Consider the following 27859-nt stretch of genomic DNA (forward strand, 5'->3'; position numbering starts at 1 on the left):
AGCTGATGTCACAATAGGTGTCTCCTACCTTATCACCCGATCAAGAGACAGATCAAGCCTTCTTCAGATATGATTCCCTAAGAGCACTTCTGCAGCTGGGAGATCTTAAAATGACGAGAACTGTGTTGAGGTTTTTTTCTCTTCCTGGGGGACTACTTAGAGAACCTGGTCCCAGATGCAAATATTTACACATTTTTCAAAATATACTTTGGGCTAAGTGAAATCTCTTAATCAAATTACTGTGAAATCAGTTCTGACTCCTGTTGCCATCTTCTGTGCAGGCACACTTGGTGCAGCTTTAGATCACAAGGTGTGGTAGGTCCCACTTGGGTCCATTTTAATGGGTCGCAATCTTACGACCTTGCCGTGGATGAATGTTCCTGCACCCTTTCAGATCTTTCTGCCCTGTTAAATTTAGGTTACAGAAACTGCAGCTCCACTGCCTCACCCTAGAAAGCTCTGGGCCACCTACTCCTGGCTGCCAGAGGGACCAAGAGAGGCAGTGCCTCCCTGACTTCCCGTAGCTCTCCGACCTGACTCGCCGCCGGGGCCCACTTGGTTCCGCGGTACCACCGGGCTCACCGCCGCAGCGGTCCGGAGGGTATGGGGGGGGCCGAGCCCCGGCTGCACGGCCCCGACGGGACGGAGGAAAGGGAAGGAGGGCGGGAGGAGGCTGGGCTGGAACGGGGTGTCCGTCCCGCCCCCGGGGCGCAGCCCGCCTCCGCTGATAGTGCCACCCGTACTCGAAACAAAGTTTAAAAAGTTGTTTCCACATTTCTGCGGTCTGGCTTCATCTTTGGGGCGCGGGCAGGCGGAGGACAGCCACGGGGACCAGCGGGCAGAGCTCCTATTGCTCCTTCGCCCGGGCGCCCGCGGGAAGGGCCGAGAGGTGAGTCGAGGGAAAGTACCTTGGGACAAAAAAAAATATGGGGAGTAGAAAGAGAAAGGCCGTGCACGGCGAGATCATTCTAGCGAAGCTGCTGGCAGGAGGGCACCGGCGGCCTCTGCTTGTACAGTTCGGTGCAGAACCCCGGTGTCTCAACAGCACCCCGATCCTCCGCCTGTCGCAAGCTCCGCTTCCTGCCAGGAGCTGTGAGCAAGACAGCATCGCCGTTTGCGGACTCAGGGGGGACTGGGCCAGGACACAGCAGGGTCAGGGCAGCCGGCAAGGAGTAGCCCTTACTAGCCCACGTCCTCTCCCCAGGTGCCCATCGCCGCCCCTGCTTCCTCTCGGAGGCGGTGTCTCCCGTGGCAGGAAGCTTGGCAGCGCTGGAGTAGGGGGTGGATCCCATCTGCCTGCTGGACTGTACGGGACTCCCCTCTGGCAGCGGTGCAGGGTCGGCCCGTGAGCGGTTCCGAAGCCGCTGTGAGGGTCACACGCTGTAGTCTCAGCCCCGGATCCTTTCGTAACCTCACTTCGCTCTCAGGCTGGAAAGCAGCAGGGTTAGAACCGCAGTAGTTGCCAAACAAGTTGCCCCTGGTTCCGCATCATTTATCGGCCGGAGCCCACTCTGCCTTGTTCCCTTTCTTGGTACGGCACCGGTACGAGCCCTGGAGCAATGTGGGCCCAGAAGTTTGCACGTCAAGCGACAGCTGAGTGCGCTGGAGTGCGAGGTGTCCTGCAGAGGCTCCTCCTAGGCAGTAAATATTTGATAAAGGTGGTGTCCCAAAGTGCTGCTGACTCCTATTCTTCGTATTTGTAGCTTCGTGCCAAGTCAATGACAGTGTCAGAGAGAAATCTCTTTATGTCCTGGTTACTTCAAGAGCTGCCCCGTTGGGTTCAGTGTACACTGCCCAGTGCATACAAAAGATAATAGTGACTCCTGCCAGACCCCAGGGTGGAAACAGGCCCACCAAGGACTTAAGGAAGTTGAAGGCAGTCCTGCTACAACTGATGGTTGTAAAAACGTTTCTTGTGTTCCCCTACACAGTAGTAGGGGAGCATAATACCATAGTTTGGTGTCAGTCTTACATTGCTGCAGTATCTCATTTAGTTTTCTGTCTTTCTTGATACTGAATGCTTATGATGACTGTAAATGACAGGTATAAAGGAAACTTACTGCTGCTAGGGTATTATATTTCTTAATCTGTTCCACTACAACAGATTATGACTGCATGTAATTAAACTTGGGTAGTGCCACAACTGGGAGAAAGCTCGAATCCCTTTGGGATGCTTCAGCTAAATTAATGTAGTTTTGTTTTCTTAGTTGCAACTTTGTGGTTTTCTACAACAGTTTCCAGGTTAGTTTCACTTATCTTTTCAGATGGCATATATGAATTATTCTGAACTATTCTATTTGTTGTCTGTGGTTCCCTAAGGTCTCAGATATCTGGTCCTCAAATTTGCCATTAGGGTCTTCAGTACTGTACAGCTCAAAAGGTAATCGTTACGTCCAGAAGAGTGAAAATTAAATATCAGTTTTCCCTTCACTACATTCTCATCTTTCTTGACATCAAGAAAAGAAACCAAAAGTTAATGTTTCACGTATAACGAATGTGTATCTCTCTAAATGGAATAAGTAGCAAATGAGCTTTTGGGCAATAATATTTTACAGTCTTCTGGTCTGCAGACTGAAATGAAGTAGGTTTATAAGATTCTTTCTGCAACACCTCTTTCTCCTTTCCTCCCATCTTGTGATGGAAGAGAACTCTAAAGCAAGCAGCAGAAATTAATGCAGTAAAGAGCATTACTCTGAAAGCTTTTCTTGTGGTTTCTTCAGCCCACAGGATGCATGTTCTGCTTCTAGCAAATTTCTCTTTTCCTCCTCCTGTTTCTGTTCACTGACAAATGACATACTGTCATGATTTTCTAGATGACTAAGTGGTGGCCATATGGAAGGGTAAAGAATACAGTGGTCTGCCCATATTCCCTCTCCATCATTTGCTAATTGCAGTGTAATTATATATGAATGTACAGTTCTACATATGAGGAAGGAGTAATACATCTTCAGGGTCTTAAATCTTTTGTTTAAAATGAAGGTTTAATCAGTTTAAGTCAAACTGGAATAGATTCCACAGTCCATGACTTATCCACACTGAAGCACCAGGGTGCCTGTATCAAGAAATTGACTGAAGCTCTAAGACTTGGAAATCCCTTTCTGAAAAGCTTCCATTCCTTAGAGAGCAGCATAAATGCAGGCAGGGAGTAGTTGAATAGTTGACTCACAGAGAATGTGGAATTTGTATTTTCACTTGAAAGCAGTAGTGAATTAAAATCCAGTTAAGAATCTGTAATGAAACCTTTTTAATTGTTTGATGCTGGAGTTATATGTAGAACTAAACAGGCTGAAGTACACCAAGCCTACTAATCAAATATAGATAAGTGGATTTGTTGATGTGTGTTTCCCAGACCTCGGAAAAAAACCATGCAGAGAGATAGCGTGAAGGTTGTTTTCTACTGCATTCTACCCACTACTTCTTGCAATGGAAAAACAGTGGACTAGCAAATTACTATTCTCATGCCTTATTCACATGCTTTTGTCACATACAAACTTCCCACTGACTTATGTGAAACTAGTTTCCAAGAGCAAGTTTTAGTTTTAGAAATTCTGAAAGTTTTGAACTTGGGAATTCTTGCACATCCAACTGCAAAGCAAGAGCCAAATAATTAAGGAGACACTTGGAACATACCTCTTGGGTTATCTAGTGCAATCTTCATTAACTTGGGTCCACTAAGCTCAGTGGAGAGTAGACTGAAATTTTCCATTAGCATTTTTTCCATTGAAAATTAATATTTATTTGAAGATACTACTTAACTAAGTATTTTAATTTAGGTTAAAGATGTAACATTTCTTGAGAAACTAGAAAACTAGAAATAGAGGGTATATTTTAGAGTTCAGGCCAAGTTTTCATTGGTTTTCAGGCAGATAAAAGGTTTTGTAATTTTTTTTCCCCAGAAGTTATATTTTTAGCAGGGACTTCTGGAGGAGGCAGAATAAATCAAGATTTCTTTGTGAAAATGGTGCACTTCAAGGATGTTATTGTCACTCACATTTCATCAGCTGCTCCATTTAGCAATGAATCATTAGGAAACCCTAGAAGATAAGACAATTAAGAAGAACATGTACTGTTTTACTTAAACTTTTCCCAGGCATTTACTTTAGAGGACGAGGTCTGTTTCCAAAGCAAGTGCTTTGTCAACAGCTCATATGAATTGATAACACACCCCTGCCAGAACATCACATTATGGGTTAAACAATTTACTGACATAATACTGTTATTAATATAGTTAATATAGTTAATATAGTAACTATATAATAATAACTATATTAATATAGTTGCATTTAATTTCAGTGCTGGGAACAATGCAAAACAATAAATTATGCAGCCAGTTGGAGTCAGCTTGGTTTTGGCTTTATCATGTTTGGAATGTGTTGCATATGTTGTGAGATAGTGCTTCTTAACAACAGATTTTATTTCTCTGAACTAACATTTTGTGTTTTGGAAAGAAGTCAGAATGATGGTCAAACAGTTCTACATAATTCTGTAATAGTTCTGATGCAAATTCTGTAACTGCTAATGTCACTGTTTACATGCAAACATTCATAAAAACTAATGCTAACCCACAAACATTACCCAGATTTGTTGCCCAGAATAGAGAACTGGTCAAATTGTATTTGTATGCAGTAAAAATGTATTGATAAACTAGAGAGAAAGAGATGGAATTTTAAAAAAACCCCACACACTTAGATACACATACGCAGTTAAACCACCACCCTGCTCAGGTGTTAGGTAGGTCAACAGTTTCTTGAAGATTCAAAGTTCTTGCAACCAACAGGGTAGGCAAGGAACTAGAGGGAGGGAGAACAGGTCCTCTTGGAGATGATGTCTTTGAATGAAGCAAGAAGAACCAGTGGATGGAGAGTAGGAAATTGTGGGTCCTTGATGCATACGGAGACTAAGGGCATGGTGCTTTCACAGCTCTGATGATCCTGTGATTATCCTGCAGCAGTGATTTTGATGATGATGGAAATGTTTTTTATTTCATTTGAATAATCTGATTTCATCTCAATAATCTGATTTCATTCCATTTTAATCATTTCCATGATGATGGAAATGCAGGTGAGACCCCAGCTGGAGTACTGTGCCTAGTTCTGGAGCCCCAACACAGGAAGGACATGGAAGTCTTGGAGTGAGTCCACAGGAGGGCCACAGAGATGATCAGAGGGCTGGAGCTCCTCTCCTATGAGAACAGGCTGGGAGAGCTGGGGCTGTTCAGCCTGGAGAAGAGGAGGCTCCTAGGAGACCTTATAGGAACCTTCCAGTACTTGAAGTGGATCTACAGGAAAGCTGGGGAGGGAGTTTACAAGGGCATGCAGTGATACAATAAGGGGTAACAGTTTTAAACTGGAACAGGGTAGATTTAGGTTAGATATTAGGCAGAAATTCTTCACTGTGAGATTGGTGAGAGACTGGAACAGTTTGCCCAGGGGGGTTGTGGATGCCCCATCCCTGGGAGGGTTTGAGGCCAGGTTGGATGGAGTCTGAGCAGCCTGGTCTAGTGGGAGGTGTACCTGCCCGTGCAGTGTGGGTTGGAACTGGATAACCTTTAAGGTCCCTTCCAACCAAAACCATCCTATGATTCTGTGATTCTGTGATTGTTACCCCTAAACTCAGTGTCTTTTTGTAAGAAGTTTGTATTTCTAAACAGTTCTTAGCTTTTCATTTCTTACATAACATTACAAAGGAAGCATTCAAAGCAATGATGAGGAAAAGATGCATTTCCACTAAAATCCTAACTAGTTAGAGTAGCTTTACTTCTCAAGGAGCCTAGCAGCACCAATCAGGTCCTTTAACTTCACCCCACTTCTTCAGTGTAAATCCCTAAGTACTGCTAATATTTAGGCAATAGATTTCAGAGAAGGTAATGTTAGAAAGAAAGTGGGAGTTTATTATTGCCTGCCTATTAGTTGTTCTTCATTAGTGTTTCTATATTGGAAGGAGCAGGATGGGGAATAAATTGATCTGCCTCCATCCTTTGCTTACCTCTGTTACCTTTAGACATCTGAATTTTAACACATGGATAGTTCTGTTTACTATTTCCATAAAGGCCAGCAAGAAAATGGGAAGGTAACTTTCATCTGTTTAGGAAGCTGCTAGCCTTTGGGAGAGGCACATTTCCTTACAAACCCAGTCAAAACTAGTTGCTTGGATGGAGATGTTAAAAATAAAAAGGGTTAACGAGGACCCCATGAGTAGTCAGAGTCGGGTTCCTCCATCATTGTGCACAGAAATGACACAGATGGGTTTTTCCTAGCATGTGTGGATTCATCTAGGGACAAACGCTGAGTGGTCTCTCTCCAGTCTTTGGTAGCCTTTTTTTGGAATTGTTAATGAATTATTCTTTAAGCATCTTTTCTGGTTTTCTTCTGTTTCCCAGTCATATTGTGGAGAGTGTGCTTCTAATATATGACCTGGGGTTTTTTGCCTTCTTTAGTTTTAGGTATGGGTTTTTTGTTGTTGGGGTTTTTTTTTTATTGTTTTTTGTTTGTTTTTTTTTTAACTTAGCCAGCCATCTTCTGAAAATGATTGATTTCTACTCACGTCCCTTGTCTTGAAATAAATTCAAAGGGATTTTATGAAAATTTAAAATCTTGTGGTATAAATGAAGCTTTGAGTCTGCATTATGTAGAACATTGAAGAAGGTGATCCTAATGGTTCACTTAATCTTTCAAAGCTACAGTCAGGGCTGGCTGGAGAATTTCTAATAGGACTTAATTTAAACAGAAATAGTTTCTCCCACTCACATTAATTCACAGGAAAGGACTTTATACATAATTTAAAGTTTTTTTCCTTTTTTAGGTGAGTGGATGCAGGATTCCTATGCTGGTTGCCTTTGCTTCACCCCTGTATTATTTTCATGACACATTTCTTTCAGACTATCCTGTTGCAGTCCCTCATAGGAACTCCAGCCAGCTGCAGATCTCTCTACATTTACACTCCCCACACCTACCCCACTATCTGTATCCTAAGAACAAAGGAGACAAAGGATGTGGGAAAGGTTGTGGTACTTCTCACTTTCTTTGCCTCAGTCTTGAGTAATAAGACCAGTTATTCTCTGGGTACCCAGGCTCCTGAGCTGGAAGACAGCAATGGAGCTCCCGTAATTCCAGGGGAAATGGTGAACTGTGACACCACTTAGACACAAAAAAGTCTATGAGGCTGGATGGGATCCACCCAAGGGTACTGAAGGAGCTGGTAGAGGTGCTCACCAAGCCACTTTCCATCATCAGTCAGCAGTCTTGGCTAACAGGGGAGGTCCCTGTTGACTGCAGTGTAGCAACAGTGATGCCCATACAGAGGAGAGGCTGTGTGTTGGGTTGGTGTGGCAGGGTTTTGGTAGCAAGGGAGGGGCACTAGGTGTGGTGCCTGTGAGAAACTGCTGAAAATCTTCTCTCCCATGCTCCCTGAGGAGGAAGAAGTAGCAGAAAATGTGTGATGAAGTGACTGTAAACCCCCCTTCCTGTCCCCCTCTGCCTCTGGGTGGGAGGAGGAGGAGAAATCTGGACCAAAGTCATTTGGCCCCATTAAGAAGTGGGGGTTGAGACAAAATATTTAATTTCCTTTTTGTTTGTTTGTTTGTTTTCTCTTTGGTCTGTTTTAATCTGATTAGTGATTAATCAAAATGATTTTTTCCCCAAACTGGGTCTGTTTTGCCTGTGACCACAACTGGTGAGTGAACCCTCCCTATCCTTGTCTTGACCCAGGAGGGTTTGGTTGGGTTTTCTCCTCCACATCCCAGAGTGGAGGGAGTGGTAAGCAAGCTGAGGGGTGTATTTTTGTTGCCAGCTGGGCCCAAACCACCACAACTGGTGAGGTCACACCTCAAACACTATGTTCAGTTTTGGGCCTCACACTACAAGAAGGACATTTTGGTGCTGGAGCATGTCCAAGGAAGGCTAACAAAATTGGTGAAGGGTCTAGAGCACGTCTTTGGAGGAGTGTTTCAGGGAACTAGGGTATCTTAGCTGAGAGAAGAGGAGGTTGAGGGGAGACCAAATCCCTCTCTACAACTACCTGAAAAGAGCTTGTAGTGATGTGAATGTTGGTCTCTTCTTCCAGGTAACAAGCCATAAGAGGAAATAAAATAAGGAATAAGAATAGGAATAAGAGGAAATGGCCTCAAGTTGTTCCAGGGGAGATTTAGGTTGCATGTTAGGAAAAATTTCATTACCGAAAAGGTTGTCATGCACTGGAACAGGTCGACTCACCATCCCTAGAGGTATTTAGAAGACTGTAGATGGGGTGCTTAGGAACATGGTTCAGTGGTGGACTTGGAAGTATACTAGGTTAACAGTTGGACTTCATGATCTTCAAGGTCTTTTCGAGCCAAAAGGATTCTGTGTGGTTCCATAAGATGAGGAATCATGAGTGGTTATGTGCATCATGAGAAGTTACCTATCCAGGGAACTAGGCTTTGTGAAAGAAAAGAGGCATTTATGACACATTTTGGTGCCTTTCTAAAACAAAAGCATGACACTTGCATGTTTTTGCTTGAAAAGTCAAAACAGAGGATTTAAAGTCCCATTTTTCATGTAGTCCAGTACTGGTGTTCATGTGGTTAGGTCAGCCTTTACAATGCCTTCATGAGATCTTAAAGGGTCTAAGTCATAAGAGAGAAAAAAAAAAATGTGTACAACTTTGTGTCTCTGTTAGTTGTTTTAAAAGTGAGACCTGTTTTTTTACCTTGATCTGTCATAAAATGCTCAAAAGGTGGCTGACAGTAACACTGAAGTCCACTGATCTATGAACCTTTCTCAGGGTAGCATCACCTACGCCATTATTCGCAGATGTGCATTCAGTCTGTTTGTCCATGACAGCAGATGCACCACCTTTCCACTCAGGGCTCTACTTTGTTTATCCTTGTTTTTTCATGTCTAGTTCATCTACCATGTTACAGCACAAGTGTCACTTCTTGTGTATCATGTGCATTATGTGCATAAGGAGTGTTTTTTTCCAGTCCTGTGTCCAGTGAACTTCTATGTACTTGAGGATGGTTCTTGTGCTCCCTTATGTCTTTGCAGTCCCATGCCTCTCTCATTCTCTGGACATCCTGCTTTTTTGGTTCTTGATTTTTCTTTGATGCATTTCCTTGATGGGCCACTTGACCTTAATTAGGCTAAATAAACTATCGTTTTCCAGATTAAATTGAAAGGAGTCTACATCAGAGTTCCCTGTCTAACTGGATCAACACTTATCCAAGGGCAAGGCACAGTAATAGGGAACAGAATTCTTTTTTTCAGGAGGTTTGTGCCAACTTAAAATAATCTGATGGTACATTTTAGCAGCTCTAGCACCTTTTCAGCATAATGCTAAATGATACCTAAGTGACATTAAGTTAGTTCTAAAGAGGCCCCTGTGCATGTGTCAGGCACACTACAGAGTACTTTAACAACGATAATTTTGTCATAGGAATATGTATGCCTTGAAGCAAAAAAATGCAATCTAATTTTTATTTTCCAGAATTTATAAAACATAAATGTTATGTCTCATAAGAGTATTTTGTGTAAATCCATGGTGATTTCAGTATTAAGTAAGCTTTCTACATTTTTCTGCTGATGTTTTTGAAGTGTGCTGCAGAAAGTTTGTACCTATAGACAGATGCTAAAATTATTTTACTGAAACCTAAAACTCAGAGACATGCATGCAGGTAAAACAGCTCAGTAAGTTTTAACTATCACAGTTAGGGAGAATGAGGTTATCACAAGTCATGACCTGTGAAATCTGTGGATCAGCAGTGCTCTGTACCTTCAGAGTTTGGTGATTTACAGTACACCTGACTGGAAAATCATGATGAAAATGTCAGCTGAAATACTAGCAGTGACCTTCCTCTTGCAAACCTGTCCAAAAATAACTCATGATTAATCATCTGTAAAAACCTCACCAAGCCCACATCCTCTTATTATTTGGAGCTATGGCTGCTTGCATCAGCTCATGATACAACCTAATTCACATAGTGAAGTGTTTGTAGCTACAAGAATGGATGTCTGAGGACTTACAAAAGTCTTTTTGAATTTGTAAGACATTTGATTTTTTAAGGAGATGAATGAATGGAGCTTCGTATGTTATTCAAAACATTCCTTGGAATAATTATGTTGCTGATCCAGTCGTGTGGCAAATTGCAGCTTTAATCTTTCATGTTATTATTAGCATCTGCAAAGTGTCAGGACACTCTAGGAATTAAGATGAACTGTACCACTTTTGGAAGCTGCCTTAAGGATTAAGAATTTTAGTATATGCTCTAATTTAATTTCCTGCTGTATTCAAGACACTTTTGCTGTGTAGCAAGTTTTTATGATGTGTATGAAAGGTGGGGCAAATTGAAAGAAGGTGAGGCTCCTGTGATGCACATAATTTAATTCTGTGGTATGGAAGTATGTGGAAAGTATGGTGACGTTTTCTGAATCATATCTACACTGTTTGCTAAATGTAAACAATTTATCATACTGTAAATAGTGCCTTTTTGTTTCACCATTTTTAATCTGTTTTCACGTTTCTGTTCTTTCACATGCAATTAGCTACCTATGATTTGCACAATTTAAAATTTTTTTTTCTTTTTCTTAAGGGAGTCTGTGCAGAAACCATGGGGATTAGTGCACATACTGTCATTGCTAGCTTGAGCTGTTCCTGCACTTGTAGCCTTCTGAGAAATTGTTGAGAAGTGAAAAAGAAAAAAAAAATGTGTTGCATCCGATACAGCTGGAGTCTGAGTCAGGTTTTGTCAAGACCATCTTTAAGCTGCTCTTGTCTCACTGATTTTTGGTATTTTTAACCTTGTTTTTAAGTCAGTGTCATTGCAAAGTTGAAACTGATGGCCTGATTTTATTACCTTATATACTGGTATCAGTTAAGAATGAGCTGTATACGAGTGATGAAGATTAAGTGTGTAAATGCAGCATGAAAGGGGAATGTCATCCAGCCTATTATAACACTGGAGTCTTAAGTGTGGCTTGCAGTGGCATTTCCATCTGATTCCTTGTGGGTGGCTGTAGAGAGTCAGAGCTAAGAGTCAGCTAAGTCATATACTGTTTGTTAGGCTGCCTAATATTGGAAACATCAGGAAAAGGGTTAAGAAACAGGCCAGTTAGGAAGTGATCTTTTCTTTCTTGTATCTTCCCAGCTACTGGTGGTCAGACTTTCACAGCTAGAAATTTTGCTTGTAGGAGTACAGCTGTAATAGCCATATGCTGCTTGCTGCATCTGACCTGTATTCCCTGTGACAACATTTCCTGGCCTTGTTTGTTTTCCAGGGCTGCTTGTCCACTGGGATGAGCACTCTGTCAGTGCCTGTACTGGTTGGAGCATGATGCAAGGGGATCCCCACAGATACCTGCGGTACCTAGTGCTGACCACTCGAGTGGGCAGTGGCTCTTGAGGTTTATAAAGCACCCCTGACTGCCCTGCATTACTATCCAAGACTTATCCTGAGATGGAGTTTTTCCTAAAGCAGGATAGTATTAGGTGTAGCCACCCCTTGCCTTCTCTTAGAGTGTTTTTTCTTCTGTTGATCGTAACTCTGCTTTTAGAAGGATTTTGACAAATGAGCTCTTTGATCATTAAGCCAGAATTATTTCAGCTTTGGGGAGTGTCTGAACAATAGTCCTAAGATGATCCAAGTTGCAAAAGAGAGCAAGGAAGAGACAGGAAAACTTACCTATGTTTGTAGATTTTTGCCACATGGTTTCAAAGGGGGTGTCTGATTTACTAATTGAAGTCCTAGTTTTGTTTTGAGGTTAATGGCCTGTTTGAAGTCCTTTTATACTTCCATGCAACATGGAAAGTCCAACAACCTGGCCCATATTTCTTGAGGAAGTCACTTTGTCATAGAAAGGTACTGCAAGCTGCAAGAGTGGCAAACTGTACCTCTAAGAAGTTTTTAGGAGATGTAATGCTTTAGGAGGTAAAGTGCTTTAGCACTGCCAAGTTTGACCATAGGCATAGAATAAAGATAGAACAGAATAAATAAAATAAATTGAATAAATACATAAAATAAATACAATAACTGTAGCTCAATTGCTCTGCTGATGTGACCAGAGCCTTTTCTCCTTAAGAAGCTGAATAGACATGCTGAAGTTCTTGTGTCTTCAGATTCTACCTTCACATCCATGTTGTGTCAAGGCCTGGAATCCAAAGACAACATACATTTCAGATTCAAATAAATCTCATCGGCCTCTCTTGGTGTTGTTCCAGATAGTGCCAATCATGCTGGATCAGAATCAGGCTACATTCCTTTGCAATAGTCAAATACATCTCAAAATATTTATCTCTGATAAAAATTATCAGAGAACTTTGTGGCTACTTTAGGTAGATCTGTTTAGAAAAACAGAAATACTAATTCAAGATGCAGACACAAATTCTTCATCTTGTCTTCTCTGCCTGTCTTCTGAGCCTTGGTAGCTGTATTACATGTTTTAGCCTGTCAGAGATACAGAGTACCTCAGTTAAATAAACTGTTTCTCTACTTAATTTACACAGATAATAACGAGTTAAGATCATACAAGGAGTCCTGCAAACATGCAAGAGGCATGTAAGTGAGGCACGACAACTCATGATCAGGCAATAACACCTTTGAGTACTGCTCCTTTTTTATGGAGGATGTGTGTTGTGTAAGTTTGGAGAGGGCAATCTACATCTGACCTCATAGAATGCATTAAAGATAAAATTGTAGACATGAATATATACAAGTATTTTCATGCAGGGAGTATAACACAAATTTTCACAGAAGCTCTTTAGGATGTGATTAACTTATGAAGTCTTCCCACCAAGTTCACTAGCAATTGCTTCTTTACAGGTGAAGTCAAAGCCATAAGTAATAAGGATGAATCTAAGGAAATGTTTCAGAAATCTAGAATACTTTGTCATCCTCTTGATTTTACTTAATTGATTTAAACACCATCGTCCAACAGGTTCCATCAGTTGTCAGTCACCTTCCGTTCTTTAGCTATCATATGAACTGTATTCCATAGCACTGGAGATGAGCTGTGAGATGTGGTGTGAAGATGATCAGAGTCAAAAGCATACCGGTTTAATACTTGCCAGTGACTTTAAATTATTTTTTCATTTACCTGTATTTCTTACGTTTTCATGTTCATGTTAATTGATTGTCTAGATTTCTTGTTGAACTGGCTGATTTTGCTCTGAGATTCCATTTCTGAGCTAGTTTTGTTTTCTCCTTCCCTCAGACTCCATCCTCCTCATTCAGTGCCCATTTGCAGCCTCTTTGGTACAGCCATCAAGTGCAGGCATTTTCAAATGTTTTCTTCTATGCTTTAGTGCCTTATTAAAGAGAGATTCAGTTGCTAAGAGATTGTGGAAAGCATCATTAAGAGGGTATGATTTGCTCTTTTCCTTATCTTCCATGCACAGGTTTCAGATCAGATTTTGTGAAGAAATGGGACAGCAGCATCCCTGAATATTCCTGTGCTGAGATTGTGACAATGGACAGAGCACAAGGAGACTGTACCAGTCCTGTGCCCCCAGGAAATGAAGAGAGCAGCAGGACTGGAGAACAAGACCCAGAATTAACAGTGTTGGGAAGAGCACATGAGTTCTTTCAAATTTGTGATCAGGAAGGGAAGGGCTTCATCACTCAACAAGACATGCAGGTAAAATATGGTAATGTTAAATGCACAATGAGAGAAGATGCTGATGCCCTTAGTGAGCTCAGACTGATTAATGTAGAGTTAAAAATTGTAACATCCTCCTGATAACTTTAAGAGATATGTTGGATTTAAATATTCTCTGTGAAATGTTACATAATGTTTGCATTTGTTTCCACAGACAAAGCAACAAAAAAAAGTGGAAAGTAAAAAACAAACAAACAAACAAAAAATTCTCCCAGAAATTTAATTCCCTTCTTGATGAGAAACTAGAAACTCCAGTAAATTAATTACTTCACAATTTGCCATAGCATAATGAATGGCTTCAGTCCAGAGTTACTGCTGTTTTTCAGCAAAATTGTGTAAATAAAGTCTTTCACTTTGCTTTCAACTGCCAGACAATGGTGAACATACAGCAGGATCACACGCACACACACACACACATATATATATATGTAGGAAATCTAGAGGGACAACATTTTGGCATTAGTCAGTGTTCACAATAATCTCACCAAACTGTTCTTAAATTGTCTGAGGGTTCAAAATCAGATATGCTGGAAATGCTGATGAAAAAAATATTGATTGGAAAAAATCAGCTGTATAACAAAATCTTTTGAAAATGAGTTTGGGTGCATATTGCAGAAATGATTCTATGCTTTGAACCCGTATGTAGCAGAATAAAAGAATATATTCCTGCTTGACATGCATATTCTTGACGTAATTTCATTGCGTTAATACATTTCTAATTAAATACTTAGAGATAAAACAGGACTGGAGTGGTAGCAAAATAAATTCAGCACAAACTACTACCAATGGAAGCATCTAATATAAAATTTAAAAACCTTTTTTATCCTCAGAAAGAAAGATGTGTGTGTATGTATGAAAATGCAAGAGAAACACTTTTAACTATCTATGCTGGAAAAGCAAAAACCTCATAGTATATTGCTGGGGTTACTACCTCTCGAGAGATTCTATTCCACTGTGTGTTGCTGAGTTTTGTGATGACCTGGGCTAATTCTGCAAAGCTGAAAAAAGATGGGAGTGCAGGTGCTTGCTGTGCTGTAGGCTTTACCTGCATCTGTTATCTAATAGAAGAATGCAAACAAACAAACAAACAAAAGATTCTGTGTGGTTTTGGTAAATCCACGACCATAAAAAATGTAATGGATTATAATTTTATTATCTTCCCAGAAGCAGAATGGCATATATTTTCACCAAAAGGAAGATCCACATATATATATATATATATATATATATATATACATAAATATATATATATTATATATTATAATTATATATATAAATATATATATATAAAAAATATATGTATATATATGTATATATATGTGTGTGTGTGTATAAAAAAATGTAATGTCTGTTTCTGCAAGGAATCTAAAAACATATTTCTTTTGGATTATAGATTTTATTCTTAGTGATAAATTTATACTTCTGGTTCTAAAACCAATGTTGTGAAAGATGCAGTAGAAAAAGATTGCAAAGAACAGATAAAGTATGTATTTTCTACTTCATCAGGAGTATTTGTTTACCGTATCTCTCAGCTTCAGTATGTATGTATGTAAGTGTCTGGTTCATTTAAACACAGAAATAAGAGCACTTAGAACAATTAAGATATTTTTTAAATTTTATTTTATTTAATTGTAACTTTATTTTATTTCCTAATCAGTTAAAGATAATATTACAAATACGGAAATTTTAACTATAGTGAATTATCATTATTCCACTCAACACTTTAGTAAATCAAGAGTAATTAAACTGAAATTGATGCAGGTACATTGATCAAAACTGGGGTGAGACCCATTTCCTCCATTTGACTTTAAAATAATTCAGAGAGGGTGAATAAAAGTTATAAACCAAAGCATTTTACACTTATACCAGCAATTCAGCAACCCTGGTTCTTTGAAGACAGTCATAATTTTCTTCCCTTTTTCCTTGCACTTCAGTAGTGGAATAAGAGAGACTTATTTGGACACAAAATGCAGCAATCTAAAATGCATTTGAATTGATTTGGAACCCATTTTTTACTAATATAGAAAATAATGAAATTCTGTACTGAACAGCTTTACATTAGACAGGTACTGCTACGGTTATTCATTATTGTTGATTAAAATTACTAGTTAACTAGTCATTAGCTAGATTATCTAGTTAATCCCTGTATTGCAAACATGAATATGAAGTAGCTGATTTTGATTGGACTTTTCATTATGTTCACTCCTTAGAGAAAAGACATAGATCAAGAAAATCAGTTTTTTCCTTATAATATACCAAGTACTCATCCCATTATCATCTTGCTGTTTGTAAGTTCAGTACTAATTACCATTAGTGATGCATTGTTTCAAATGCAAGATACTAACATTCTTCTTAATCTTCAGTGAAGTGATATGAGACATGATTTTCGACGGAGAGTTCTGAGTATTTAAAGTGCTAAGCATCTAAAATCCAATTAACATCATTGGAACAGATTTGTAAAATGTTTACTGATGTATCTGTAATATAGTAATTATATTAAAGTTTTACTCCTCCTTGATTATATCATGTGGTTTATTTTGAGATTATGTTCATAATGGCTGTTTGGAATTTTTCATTGCTTTTCAAAACATCAGAGGTTCTCAACTTTGAATATAGATGGAATTGGTAGAGGAGGCCCCAAGGTGACCTTATAATGGCTTTCCAACACCTGAAAGGGACCTATAAGAAAGCTGGGGTAGGGATTTTTGCATGGGTGTGTAGCAAGAGGACAAGGGGAAATGGTTTAAAACTTGAACCGGGGACATTTAGATTAGATGTTAAGAGGAGATTCATTACTATCATAGGATGGTAAGGCACTGGAACAGGTTGCCCAGGGAAGTTGTGGCTGCCCCCTCCCTGGAAGTGTTCCAGGCCAGGTTGGATGGGGTCTTGAGCAGCCTGGTTGGGTGGGAGGTGTCCCTGCTCATTGGAGGGGGTTTGAAACTAGATGATCTTTAAGGTCCCTTCTAACCCTAGAAATTTGGTGATTCTTTTATTCATATTGAAAGGTTCTGTATTCATATTCATATTGAAAGGTTTTCTATTTTTACAGCAAGCCCAAAATGAGCCGATAAATGAAAACACAGTCATGGGGCCAACAATGACATGTTGTTTTCCTAACCAAAATAACCCAACCTAACCTTTTTTTTTTAATAGAAAAAAATAGGCGGGGAAAACATTGACTTAATTTTAGTAACAATGGTGTTATCTCAGTTATCAGAATCTGTAAATTATGCTCAGAGGATGTAATGAAACAAAACATTGTTACATTCTTCACAATCTCCTATGTATTTTTTTTTCTTTCAATAAAATGCAAGTAATTGTGGTGTCTGAGTTTGAACGCTGCCACAAGGCGCTTCAGCTGTAGTTGGAGAAGACAAATTCATTTATCAGTTCCGTTTGCAGTAAGAACCACAAGCAGTTGTACTGGAATAGCAAGTGGGTCTGTGTTTGTTAAATGAGCCAGCTCTCAGAAGCACAACTTCAGCAGGTCCCAGAGATCCGGCAGTAGGAGTACAGTGTCTGTTTCTCTAAGTGTAAGAAGAGCAATTTATGTGAAACTCTTCCTCTCTCACCAGTGCTGTGTATACTGTGAGAATTTTACAAAGTAAGCTAATTTTAAAAAGTTTCCCTTTAGATCTAGGAGATTAAAATCTAAAGCTGTGGGAAGATGAATGTGTTTAAGTAAGAAACTCATAAGTCGGGTGTATTGCTGATGAATTAATGGATTAAGACCGAATGCACATCAAGTTTTCTTCATTTTTGGAAGCAGGCAGCAGTGCACAATTAATCCTACTCAGAAATTCCTTCAGGACTTTTCCAGATGGTTCTGAGCCCTAGAAGCTCTGTTGCTTTCTCTTCTCTTCTTTCTTGCAGCCAATGGTTAATGCACTAAGCCAGTTCTTACCTCAGCTCTGTGGCCTTGTGTATTGACTTGTGGTTTCTATTGTTCTTGGATTGCAGGAGAGACTTTCTTTGGCCCCAAGTCCCTTCCCCAGCATGGAAGAGATTAGCACTTTTGTTTTGATGAACTTTATTAACCTATCAGCTTGAAATTTTAATATGCTGCATATGCAATTGGCGTTCAGGGAAGGGATTAAAGTATTTAATAAAGCTGAGGACTCCACCAGTGTATATTTATATTGCTTCACAAGCTGAGGAAAGCTTTTACTCTTCTTAGTGCTGTCTCCCAGTGGAAATCTCTGCTACTGCAGTTTGCCGCTCTTATTTCCTCCTATTTCTGGGAATCCATCTATAAAGTTAAAATAATTACAGTAAAAGTATTAAGACTAGATTTAAAGATTTGTTTTGTTTTGTTCCTGTCTTCAGATTCTCAGGAAAAAAAAAGTGATTTTGTAGAGCTGGTTTCATTAAGTTTTGTCCTTTTTGTGTCATCATGCTGCATTTCAGAAACAGATGGTAATAAACTACATTTAACTCATAGGAGGAGCAGCAGATTTGCTCCTTGGACCATGCAATTTTCTTAGCCTTGCTTAATTTATTTGTTTATTTGCACATTTTAAAACATTTGATTTAGGACAATATACCCTCTTTAGTGCTCTTGTTTAGAGAGTCTCTCGCACCTCATGGCATGGAATGACCTAGGTGTAGAGTTCTGCTGTCAAGGGTGTCCAGCTGCATGATAATCAAGCCATCTCACCAACATGCTGAGATTCTGTCTCAGATTCTACACATTGCCTGTGAAATCCGTATCACAAGGAGATTGTTTGCACTACTTTGTCATAAAGGATTCATAAAGGCAAATAATAAAGTCATAAAAATGATTCACCCTCAGTTAATGCTGTTTTAATCTGTTTTGTATGTGAATTTTCACTCTGGGAAAAAAAAAAAAAAGTAACTATTATTTTCTATTACAGATGTTCTGTAGAATCTAGTCTTCCTCTCATTCTGTAGTAATGGGTAAAATTGCTGCATGTTTTGTCATTTCAGAGACTATATCCTGAGTTACCTCTTAGCCTGGAAGAGCTTGAGAAAGTCTTTATTACATTGGATGCTGATGGCAATGGCTCTCTTACCCCAAAGGAGTTCACCACAGGATTCAGTGAGTCTCCTGTATAAAGCTCTACTCCTATTCCATACTCCTGACATCATTAAAGAAGCATTTTACCTTAACAGTACACTTCATGATGCACACTGGGAACCAGACTATTTTATATCAGGTCAATAAGGCCCAATGGATAACTAACATTATCTCTGAGATTAATGTACGACAAAGTTGAAAATGTGTTAATACCACTGAAGATGTTAAACCAGACTGGGCCCAGTGTTGATCCTTGGGGTACATGCTAGCCACTGGCCTCCAACTAGACTTCCCACCACTGATCACCACCCTCTGGGCCAAGCCATTCAGCCACTTTTCCATCCACCTCATCCAGACTGTACAGCAACAGCTTCTCTATAATCATCTTGTTGGAGGCCTTACTAAAGGTCTAGCTTGACAACATCCACCACTGTCCCCTCATCTACCAGGCCACTCAGTTCACTGTAGAAGTTGATCAAGCATGACTTTCCCTTCGTGAATCCATGTTTTTTACTCCTTGTGATTTTCTTATCCTTAATGTGTCTGGAAATGATTATATGGTTTTAATGTGTCTGGAAATATGTCTGGAATTAGGTGCTCCACCACTTTCCCAGGGATCAAGGTTAGGCTGACCAGCCTGTGGTTCCCTGGGTTCTCTTTCTCGCCCTTCTTAAAGACTGAGGTGACATTTGCTTTCTTTCAGTCTTCCGGCACTTCTCACAGTGGTCAATCTAAGGTTATCAAGAGTGGTCTCAGAGTGACATCTGACAGTTCATTCAGCATCTTCCTGGATGCATCCATCAGGGACCATGAACTTACATATGTTCAGTTTACTCAAATATTCTCTGACCTGACTGATCCTCTTCCATTAAGTGTGTATCTTCCTTGCTCCAACCTTTCTCTCTGGCCACTGGGACCTGGAATGCTGGGTTTGATTTTTTTTTTTTTTTTTGAGGGTGGGGTGTTTTGGTTTTTTTCTTTTCTTTTTAACATTCCTGTCCAGGTGCATTTCCATTTGATCTTTAGCTTTCCTAACTTCATCTCTGCATGCCCAGACAATGTATATTCCTCACAGGTTACCCATCTTTGCTTCCACTCTGCATGTGCTTTCTTTCTGTATTTACTTTGGCCAAGCTCTCCTTTTTCATCCATGCAGGCCTCCTGCCATTTTTTCCTGGATTCCTATTAATTGGGATGGAGCTCTCTTTAGCATGGAGGAGACTTTGAATATTAACCATCTTTCCTGGGCCTTTCTTCCCTCTAGGACCTGGTTCCAAGGGCCTCTTTCAAGCAGATATTTGAATAGGCCAGTCTGGTCTTGTGACCAGTTAGGAGCTTTCTTTTCACCCTCCTTCCTGCCCTCCAGATCCTGAACTTCACCATCATGTGGTCACTACAGTCAAGGCTTTCTTTTGACTTGCACATCCCAATTGAGACCCTCCCTGTAGGTGGATATGAGGTCCAGCAGAGCACCTCTCCTCACTGGCTACTCTGTCACTTCCAGGGGGGAGTTATCAATGCACCCCAGGAACCTCCTGCTTTGCTTATGTCCATCCACACTGTCCCTCCAGCAGATATCTCACATGAGAACTAGGTCCTGTGAACATAAAGCTGTTCTTGTCTGTCTGTAGAAGGCCTTATCCACTTGTTCCCCTGTTTGGGTACAGCAGATAGCCACTATACTGTCCCCTTTGCCTGTCCTCTCTTTAATCCTAACTCAAAAGCTCTCCATCAGCTCCTCCTCTGTCCCCACACAGAGCTCCATGCATTCCAGCTATTCTCTCACAAAAAGACCAGCTCCCCCTCCATGTCTTCCCATCCTGCCCTTCCTAAAGAGGCTGTATCCCTCCATTGCAACACTCTGGTCATGGGAGCCATCCCACCACATCTCTGTGATCCAGCCTTTCTGTTATTAATAGAAATATTCCAAATAGATGGAAGAAACTCCTGCAGGAGTCAAGTTTAGAGGAGTTAAAATACATGTGAGTCAGATGGAGGGAAATAAGTGTAGCTTACAATGTAGCTTTCAATATGCAGTTTATACAGGAGTATTCAAGGTGTGCCTCTACTCATGCACTAAAAAGGATGTTAAAATACGAGGTACCAACACTGTTAATTTAGATTTCTGACTTCTCTACAAGCATACTAAGAAGTAAGGAATTGACAAAGTGCTTTTTCCTGCGATTTATGTCTTTTGCTTATGGAAGTCTGATTTTTTTTCAGTATGTTTGTCAGTTCTGAATTGAGTGATTTCTGGAAGGCTAGCCATTAAATCTGGGACACAGTCAGGCATAGGACTCAGAGATCCTTTTGCCATGCCTTATCCTTTTGTTGTTTCATTATTTCCTTCTCTTGTCAACAAATGTAGGTGTTTCCCTCACAAGCTGTAATTACTGTGAAATCCAATCTTTAGTATGCTGATCTTCAATAATATTGCTTCTCATAATAAGTTCTGAAAGTGCTAATGTGTCTTATTTTTAATTCTTAGGCCAATTTCTTTTGGGGCAGATGGCTTTGAATAATGAGATGATGCAGCAATCAGATGGTGAAACAGCCTGCCCACTTAAATGCAAAGAGACCGTGAGTGATGATGAGGATGAAGAATTCCAGTTCTCAAATCTGATGGATCAGCTTGGGGCTAAAAACATTTTGGATGAGTGAGTTTTCACAGCAATAGTAACAGATTGTACGACCTTTTATGATTCAACTCTGGCTTTGATTTTTATGGAATCCAAGAAGAATTATAAACCAAGGCTGCTCAGTAACACATTGATTCTTTAAAAATTAGTTTTCTTGGTTGTCAGAGACAATAAAATGCAATTCAACCAAAATTTCCAAGAGCAAAGCTATTGTATTGCAGGCACATGAAACATGTGTGTGCCATATGAAAACTATACTATTAATCTACTTACATACCATGGGTTTTGAATATAGATAGTTACTAGCATTTAATCCACAGGTTCCACTGCAATTAAACAATGCACCAGGGCTGCTTTTTTGGCTAGGGCTGTGTTTAAAGTGCACCAGTTAACCATAAGAAATAACAAATGTGGTTTTTCTCTCCTCCATACATAATTGTACTTTGTGATTATTCTGATAATGCTACCTCTTCCAGGACGAAGATGGCTAATTTGAATCAGAATGCATAAGCTGCATAAAGAGCTTCTTGTGTGTTGGCCTGACACTGACTGATCAATCACAATCAAAAAAAAGCAGGGGGTGAGAATGGGAGAGTCTGGAGAAAGAGTAGGAGTGTTTAGAAAATGCATCAGTGATCCTTGCCATGTCCAAGGAGTGCTCTTCATTGCTTCTCACCTGATTGCCTGTTACAGGAAAGAGCTGACCATTAGTCATCCTGAAAGGCTTTCATCGTGAAAAGATCTTTATCACCTACTTTTTGTATCCTTATCCTCACTCTTTACTGCCTAGGTTCAAGTTTACAATGTGCATGGAAAAGAATGAGTCAGGAAGAAACAAACAAAATAAGTTATTCAGCAGAATTTTGGCAAAGTACTAAAAAAACCCGTTATCAGTCAGAGAAGAAAATATTTTTTCCAGTATGTGATGAAAAGAACAAAGAAAAAAACAACCAAACAAAAAACAAAACAAAACAAACAACCCCCCAGCAAAACAAAACAAAAAAACCAACCCCCCCCAAAAAAACCCAAAAGCACAAGCAACCAACCAGCCAAAAGAACACATTACCTTGGTAAATCTTTAAATCAAATTTTTCAAGATGTTCTGACTTCTGTAGTGGTCTCACTGTGTAATTAGAATGGGCTGAAGATGAAAGTAGATAGTACAAATACATTTTGTTAACTTGTCTGTGTAACTCATTAGATTGAGTCTCATTCATTTATCATGATGAAGTATTTTTTATTAGCTTTCCCACTGCCCCCTCTTCACTAGATTTGTGGGAAATTCTTCACCTCTAATAGAAGTGACAGGATGGTGCAGTGTATCTCATGTGTCCTTATCCATTCTTGTTCAGATGAAGTGTGGTAAGGGACCCACTTAACTACCAGCCCTTGTGATTCTTTGCAGCCATGCATGGCCAACATTTGTGATGATTTTTTTTAATAAATGCAATTTCCACAATTTCTCACCCACCTTATAGTTTTCAAACCTGTCTCTGCCTAAGTAGCCTTTGTTTTTAATAAATCTTGTGTTCTCACCACTGATGCCCTGAAGCCTCCATCCACTAGCATGCTGTGAACATTTATTGCTGCCTGAAAAATCTTATCTCTTAATGAATCCTTTCTTATCTCTTATTGCAGTGAGAGTGATATGAAGCAACTCTGGTTGCAGCTGAGAAAAGACAAACCTCATTTACTTCCCAGTTTTGAAGAGCTTCTGGTCAGAATTTTTTCCCAGCTCCAAGAAGCAGATAATGAAAAGAACAAGATGGAATGTGCTCTAAAAAAGTTAGTAATTCTCTTTGTAAACTTTTATTGGTCATGAAAATACCAGTAAAATTATTTGCAGTGCAGAACTGGCTGAACATAGCTTTCCTCTTCGAGTTAACAGATTTAGTTGATTTAGATTATTTTGCTGATGCCTATTATTGCATTGCAGTTCTAAGACAATATTTAGCAATTAGATTAGCATTGAAATTTACAGTAAATCTGGTAAACTGTCTGCTTTGCAAACATTGTGTACAGAAAAGCTATAAATATGAATTAACTGGCCAGAAAAATGAGAGTTTTAAGATGTTAAAGCAGCACAAAGCACTGATACCAGTGAAAATGTAAAATAACAAATACATAAAACAAACAAATTCCCCACAGCATCCTTGGACCAAAGCTGAAGAAGTGTGGCCTGGGTGACCAGTTAGTGAGGGGGCTGAAGGACAGAAGCCAGAGAGTTGTAGTCACTTTGATGGAGTCCAGTTGGAAGTCTGTTTCTAGTGGAGTCCCTCAAGGGTCAGTACTGGGACCAGTACTATTCAATTTATTTATTGATGACCTGGATGAGGCAATAGAGTGCACTATCAGCAAGTTTGCTGATGACACAAAACTGGGAGGAGTGGCTGACACCCCAGAAGGCTGTGCTGCCATTCAGAGGGACCTACACAGACTGGAGGGTTGGGCAGGAAGAAATTTAATGAACTACAACAAGGGCAATTGTAAAGTCTTGCATCTGGGAAAGAACAACCCCAGGTACCAGTACAGGTTGGGGACTGATCTGTTGGAAAGCAGCATAGGTGGAAGGGACCTGGGGGTGCTGGTGGATGGGAGGATGACCATGAGCCAGCAATGTGCCCTTGTGGCCAAGAAGGCCAATGGCATCCTGGGGTGCATCAGAAGGGGGGTGGTTAGTAGGTTGAGAGAGGTTCTCCTCCCCCTCTGCTCTGCCCTGGTGAGGCCACATCTGGAATATTGTGTCCAGTTCTGGGCCCCTCCGTTCCAGAAGGACAGGGAACTGCTTGAGAGAGTCCAGTGCAGAGTGACCAAGATGATGAAGGGAGTGGAAAATGTCCCTTATGGGGAAAGGCTGAGGGAGCTGGGTCTGTTCAGCTTGGAGAAGAGGAGAATGAGGGGTGACCTCATCAATGTTTATAAATATGGAAGGGGTGAGTGCCAGGGGGACAAGCAAAGTTTTTCTCGGGGGTGACTAACAATAAGACAAGGGGCAATGGTTATAAACTGGAGCATAGTTGGTTCTGTATAAATATTAGGAAGAATTTTTTCACTGTGAGGGTGACAGGGCACTGGCACAGCCTGCCCAGGGAGGTTGTGGAGTCTCCTTCCCTGGGGACTTTGAGTGCCCACCTGAACGTGTTCCTGTGTGATCTCCTGTAGGTGACCCTGCTCTGGCAGGGGGGTTGGACTTGATGATCTTTCAAGGTCCCTTCCAACCCCTAACTTTCTATGATTCTATGAAATGAAATATAGCAGACAATATATATTGGGTTTGTGTGAAGACTCCAGATTTTTATATTGTGTGTATTTATAAGCAAATTTACAAAACACAGGTATAAGAACTAAAAATTTGGGCCATCCTTTACTATGTAGCTATATAGAAAGAAAAATTTGATGGTAAGTTTAAATAGAATGCAAAATGACACCTAAGAGCTGTGCTGTCTGTTTTAGTCTAGAGATTATTAACAAGGGTTAATGTGTGGTAAGGGGTTTGTTTGATTGTGTGTAAGGTTTTGTTTTGGTCAGACTGTTGTCCTGAAATAGGATGCTACTTATTTCAATTAAAAAATGGCAATTATTCTCTTGTCAGTATTTTTCAGGAAGTAAACAAATAAATTTGTCTGTCTAATAGCTGTGATCAGCACAGAGGTGCATAGAGAATGCATTAGCATTACCTGACTTTTCTGCCTGACATGAAATCTGCCTTAAAAATGCATTGGATTTTTATGCTTTTGTAGGAAAAGAAGGTTTAGCTAATTTCTTCTTTCTCTTGCTGCTAATAACACCTCTATTTTCAGCATATAGATATTGGTTTATTTGTAATCAACAGCTGGAAGAAGTCAGATTTGTCAAAGGAGTGTTATTTTATTTCATTGACGAATGCTGATTTCTAGGAAGCATTTTTTAATTTTAAGAAAATAAAATTTGAGATCAGATCATGACCTGACTTCATACTATGAGCATTGCAGTCACATGAAGAGGTCTTTTTGCGGCTTTTCTTTCTTTTTGTGCTTTCCTCACCCTATCAGAGTTTGCAAAAATCTGAGTAACATCAATACTTCTCCTCAAATTGTTGTAGCTTGATATTTGTTTATTGCTGCCACAAATCCTGAGAAAATTCCTCCCCATCTAATTTTTTACCTGTAACTGAAAATGCAACCTGGCAATATCAAGAGTTTGAAAGGGGAAATAAAAATTTGTTTCCATTGTTCCTCAGTCATCTTAGCTTAGGTAAATTTCCTGAAGGTTCTTTCCACTTTGACTTTAACTGAGAAGACAACCATCAGGCCTTTAAAAAGTAAAAACATAGAGTATGTAGAGCATTAGGAACAAAAGATACGGTAGATACGTGGCTTTTTTTCCTAGTGTATATTCCTTGTCATCTTCTGATTGATATGTATTTTTATTTGTAACAGATGCATTCTGCAGATTGCTTAAGGATCAGATCTAAGAGGAATGTAGGGAAATATAGAGGAGTGTCATATAAAGACATTTTTAATTTCTATTCCAAATCTTTCTAGGATGTCCCCTAGATGAGTCTGATGCAAAGTTTCCAGTTTCTGGGTTAATTAGAGTAGTGTAGAGTAGAGTAGAGTAGAATTGAATCAGAACAAAGCATCCATCTTGTTCCCCTTCAACAGTTTATTTTTTTCTGCATAAACTAAAGCAACTGCTTAGTGTAATCCTTCAGTGTATCAAAATACAATGATATTCAATTAAATATTTGGATACCTAACTCTACAACGTTCTTTGGAGTCTTGTCTTAGGGCAGAAATACGGGGCTTAGGAACGTGAGCCATAACTTGAAGTAGTGCTACAGAGACCCACTCAGTCTCTTAATATCTCTTCTATTTCTTCCATCTCTTACTAGGAAAATTGCTGCTCATGATGAAGAAATTCAACAGCTCTATGAGGAAATGGAACAGCAAATCAAAAAGGAGAAAGAGCAGTTTCTCTTGAAAGTGAGTGTCTCCTTCTAATTGTGGGCACGTTTTCTGCTCTCACTCCCAGTGCCTTTGTACTTATTCTGGCTGGGTGGGTGTTGATGTAGAGAGGGAGGGGCACCAGGGGTGGCTCCTGTGGGAAGCTGCCCACAGCTCCTACTGCTCAAGGATGTCCAGCCCCACCTCCAGCTAATGCTGAGCCCATCAGTGACAATGGATGCACCTCTGCAATTAATGATCAACATATTCAAGAAGGGGAAGCCAGCACCAGGGCTGTAAGACCTCAGTGCAGAGGAGATGAGAAAAGCAACACCAGAGAGGTGAGAACACTGCTGGAGCAGAGACACCAAGGTCAAGGAGGAAGGAGGTGGACAAGGTGTAACCCATGGAGGAGCACGGTGGAGCAGCCCACGAAGGATCACGATGGATCAGAAGTGGGCTTGCAGCAATGGAGAAGTCCACACCACGGGAGGTGTTTGTTCTCAAAGTAGTCCGTGGCTGTGTGGGCCACCCACGCTGGAGCAGTCTGTTCCTCAGGGAATACATCTCCTGGGAGGGACTCGCACGCTGGAGGGGCTCTTGAAGGAAGGAAGTTCTCCTGTAGGAGCGACCCCGTGCTGGAGTAAGGGAAGACTGTGAGGAATCCTCCCTGAGGAGAAAGGAGCAGCAGAAAATGTGTGACAAATGGACAGTAAACCCCACTCTTTGTCCCCCTGTGTGGCTGGGTGGGAGGAGGCAGAGATAACAGGAAAGTAATTTGGCCCCAGTAAAAGGGAGGGGTGGTGTAAGGTATTTCAGCTCTGGTTTTTGTTTTCTTTTTGCCTTGTTTTGATTTCAGTAATGATAAATTAAACTGATTTTTTTTTCCCCAAGTTGAGCCTTTTTTTGCCTGGGACTATAACTGGTGAGTGGTACCCTCCTAGTCCTTGTCCTGAACCACAAGGTTTTAGGTGGATTTTCTACTCGGCATCCCGAAGGCAAAGGGAGGGGTGAGGGAAGATGGGAAGAGAGTGGCCATGTGGTCTTTTTTTACTGGCTGGGCCTGAAAGATGACAGTGTGAAATGAAAGCACACAAAATAACAACAAAAACAATAGAATAAGAAAAAAACATAATTTTCCTCACTGCTACTTCTATGCTGAGCCAGCCTCTGAAGCCGGTGACTTATTGGATGCATTGATGTCTTGTGCTGAGTGGTTGGTACTGAATACAGTAACAGCTTGAATTCTTTTGAAAGTCACCTGAACTGTAGCCTCAGTTGTATTATTGATGCTGCTATAGGTCTAAGTTCTGGTCACAATTAAGAAAAATTGTCTTTGAAGTTGTTCAGAGCAGCACTAATAGTGCTGAGTTCTTCTCTTGGGTAGGGTATAAATTTTCACTGAAAAGCAAAAACAGATAAATCAAGTGATGGTAATTTCTGAAACCACCACAGCTATTTGCAAAATAAACAGATAGGTCACATTCTTTTGTCACTGCTATGGTGCTTCCAGAGCACCTGACAATGAATTCCTTTTTCTTACTAAGTCTCCTTTAAATCTCCTCTACTGCTTTTGTATTCTGTTCTTTGGATTTTTTCTGTCCTGTTTTTCTCTGAAACCAAGGAAAC

General features: G+C 40.2%; 1 protein-coding gene across 1 annotated transcript in view; it reads left to right on the forward strand.

The window, feature by feature from the left end:
* Window positions 1-710: 710 nt before the first annotated feature.
* The window catches only part of CRACR2A (calcium release activated channel regulator 2A), a 57982-nt gene continuing 30833 nt past the window's right edge, over window positions 711-27859 (forward strand). The window contains exons 1-6 of the mRNA XM_071762670.1: window positions 711-889; window positions 13366-13604; window positions 18576-18687; window positions 21155-21323; window positions 22944-23090; window positions 26179-26269. Of these exons, the coding sequence (XP_071618771.1) occupies window positions 13437-13604; window positions 18576-18687; window positions 21155-21323; window positions 22944-23090; window positions 26179-26269 (687 nt within the window). The 5' untranslated portion in view covers window positions 711-889; window positions 13366-13436. The remainder of the gene's footprint in view (window positions 890-13365; window positions 13605-18575; window positions 18688-21154; window positions 21324-22943; window positions 23091-26178; window positions 26270-27859) is intronic.

Source organism: Heliangelus exortis, chromosome 1 (genome assembly GCF_036169615.1).
Source record: "Heliangelus exortis chromosome 1, bHelExo1.hap1, whole genome shotgun sequence".
NCBI classification, from domain to species: domain Eukaryota; kingdom Metazoa; phylum Chordata; class Aves; order Apodiformes; family Trochilidae; genus Heliangelus; species Heliangelus exortis.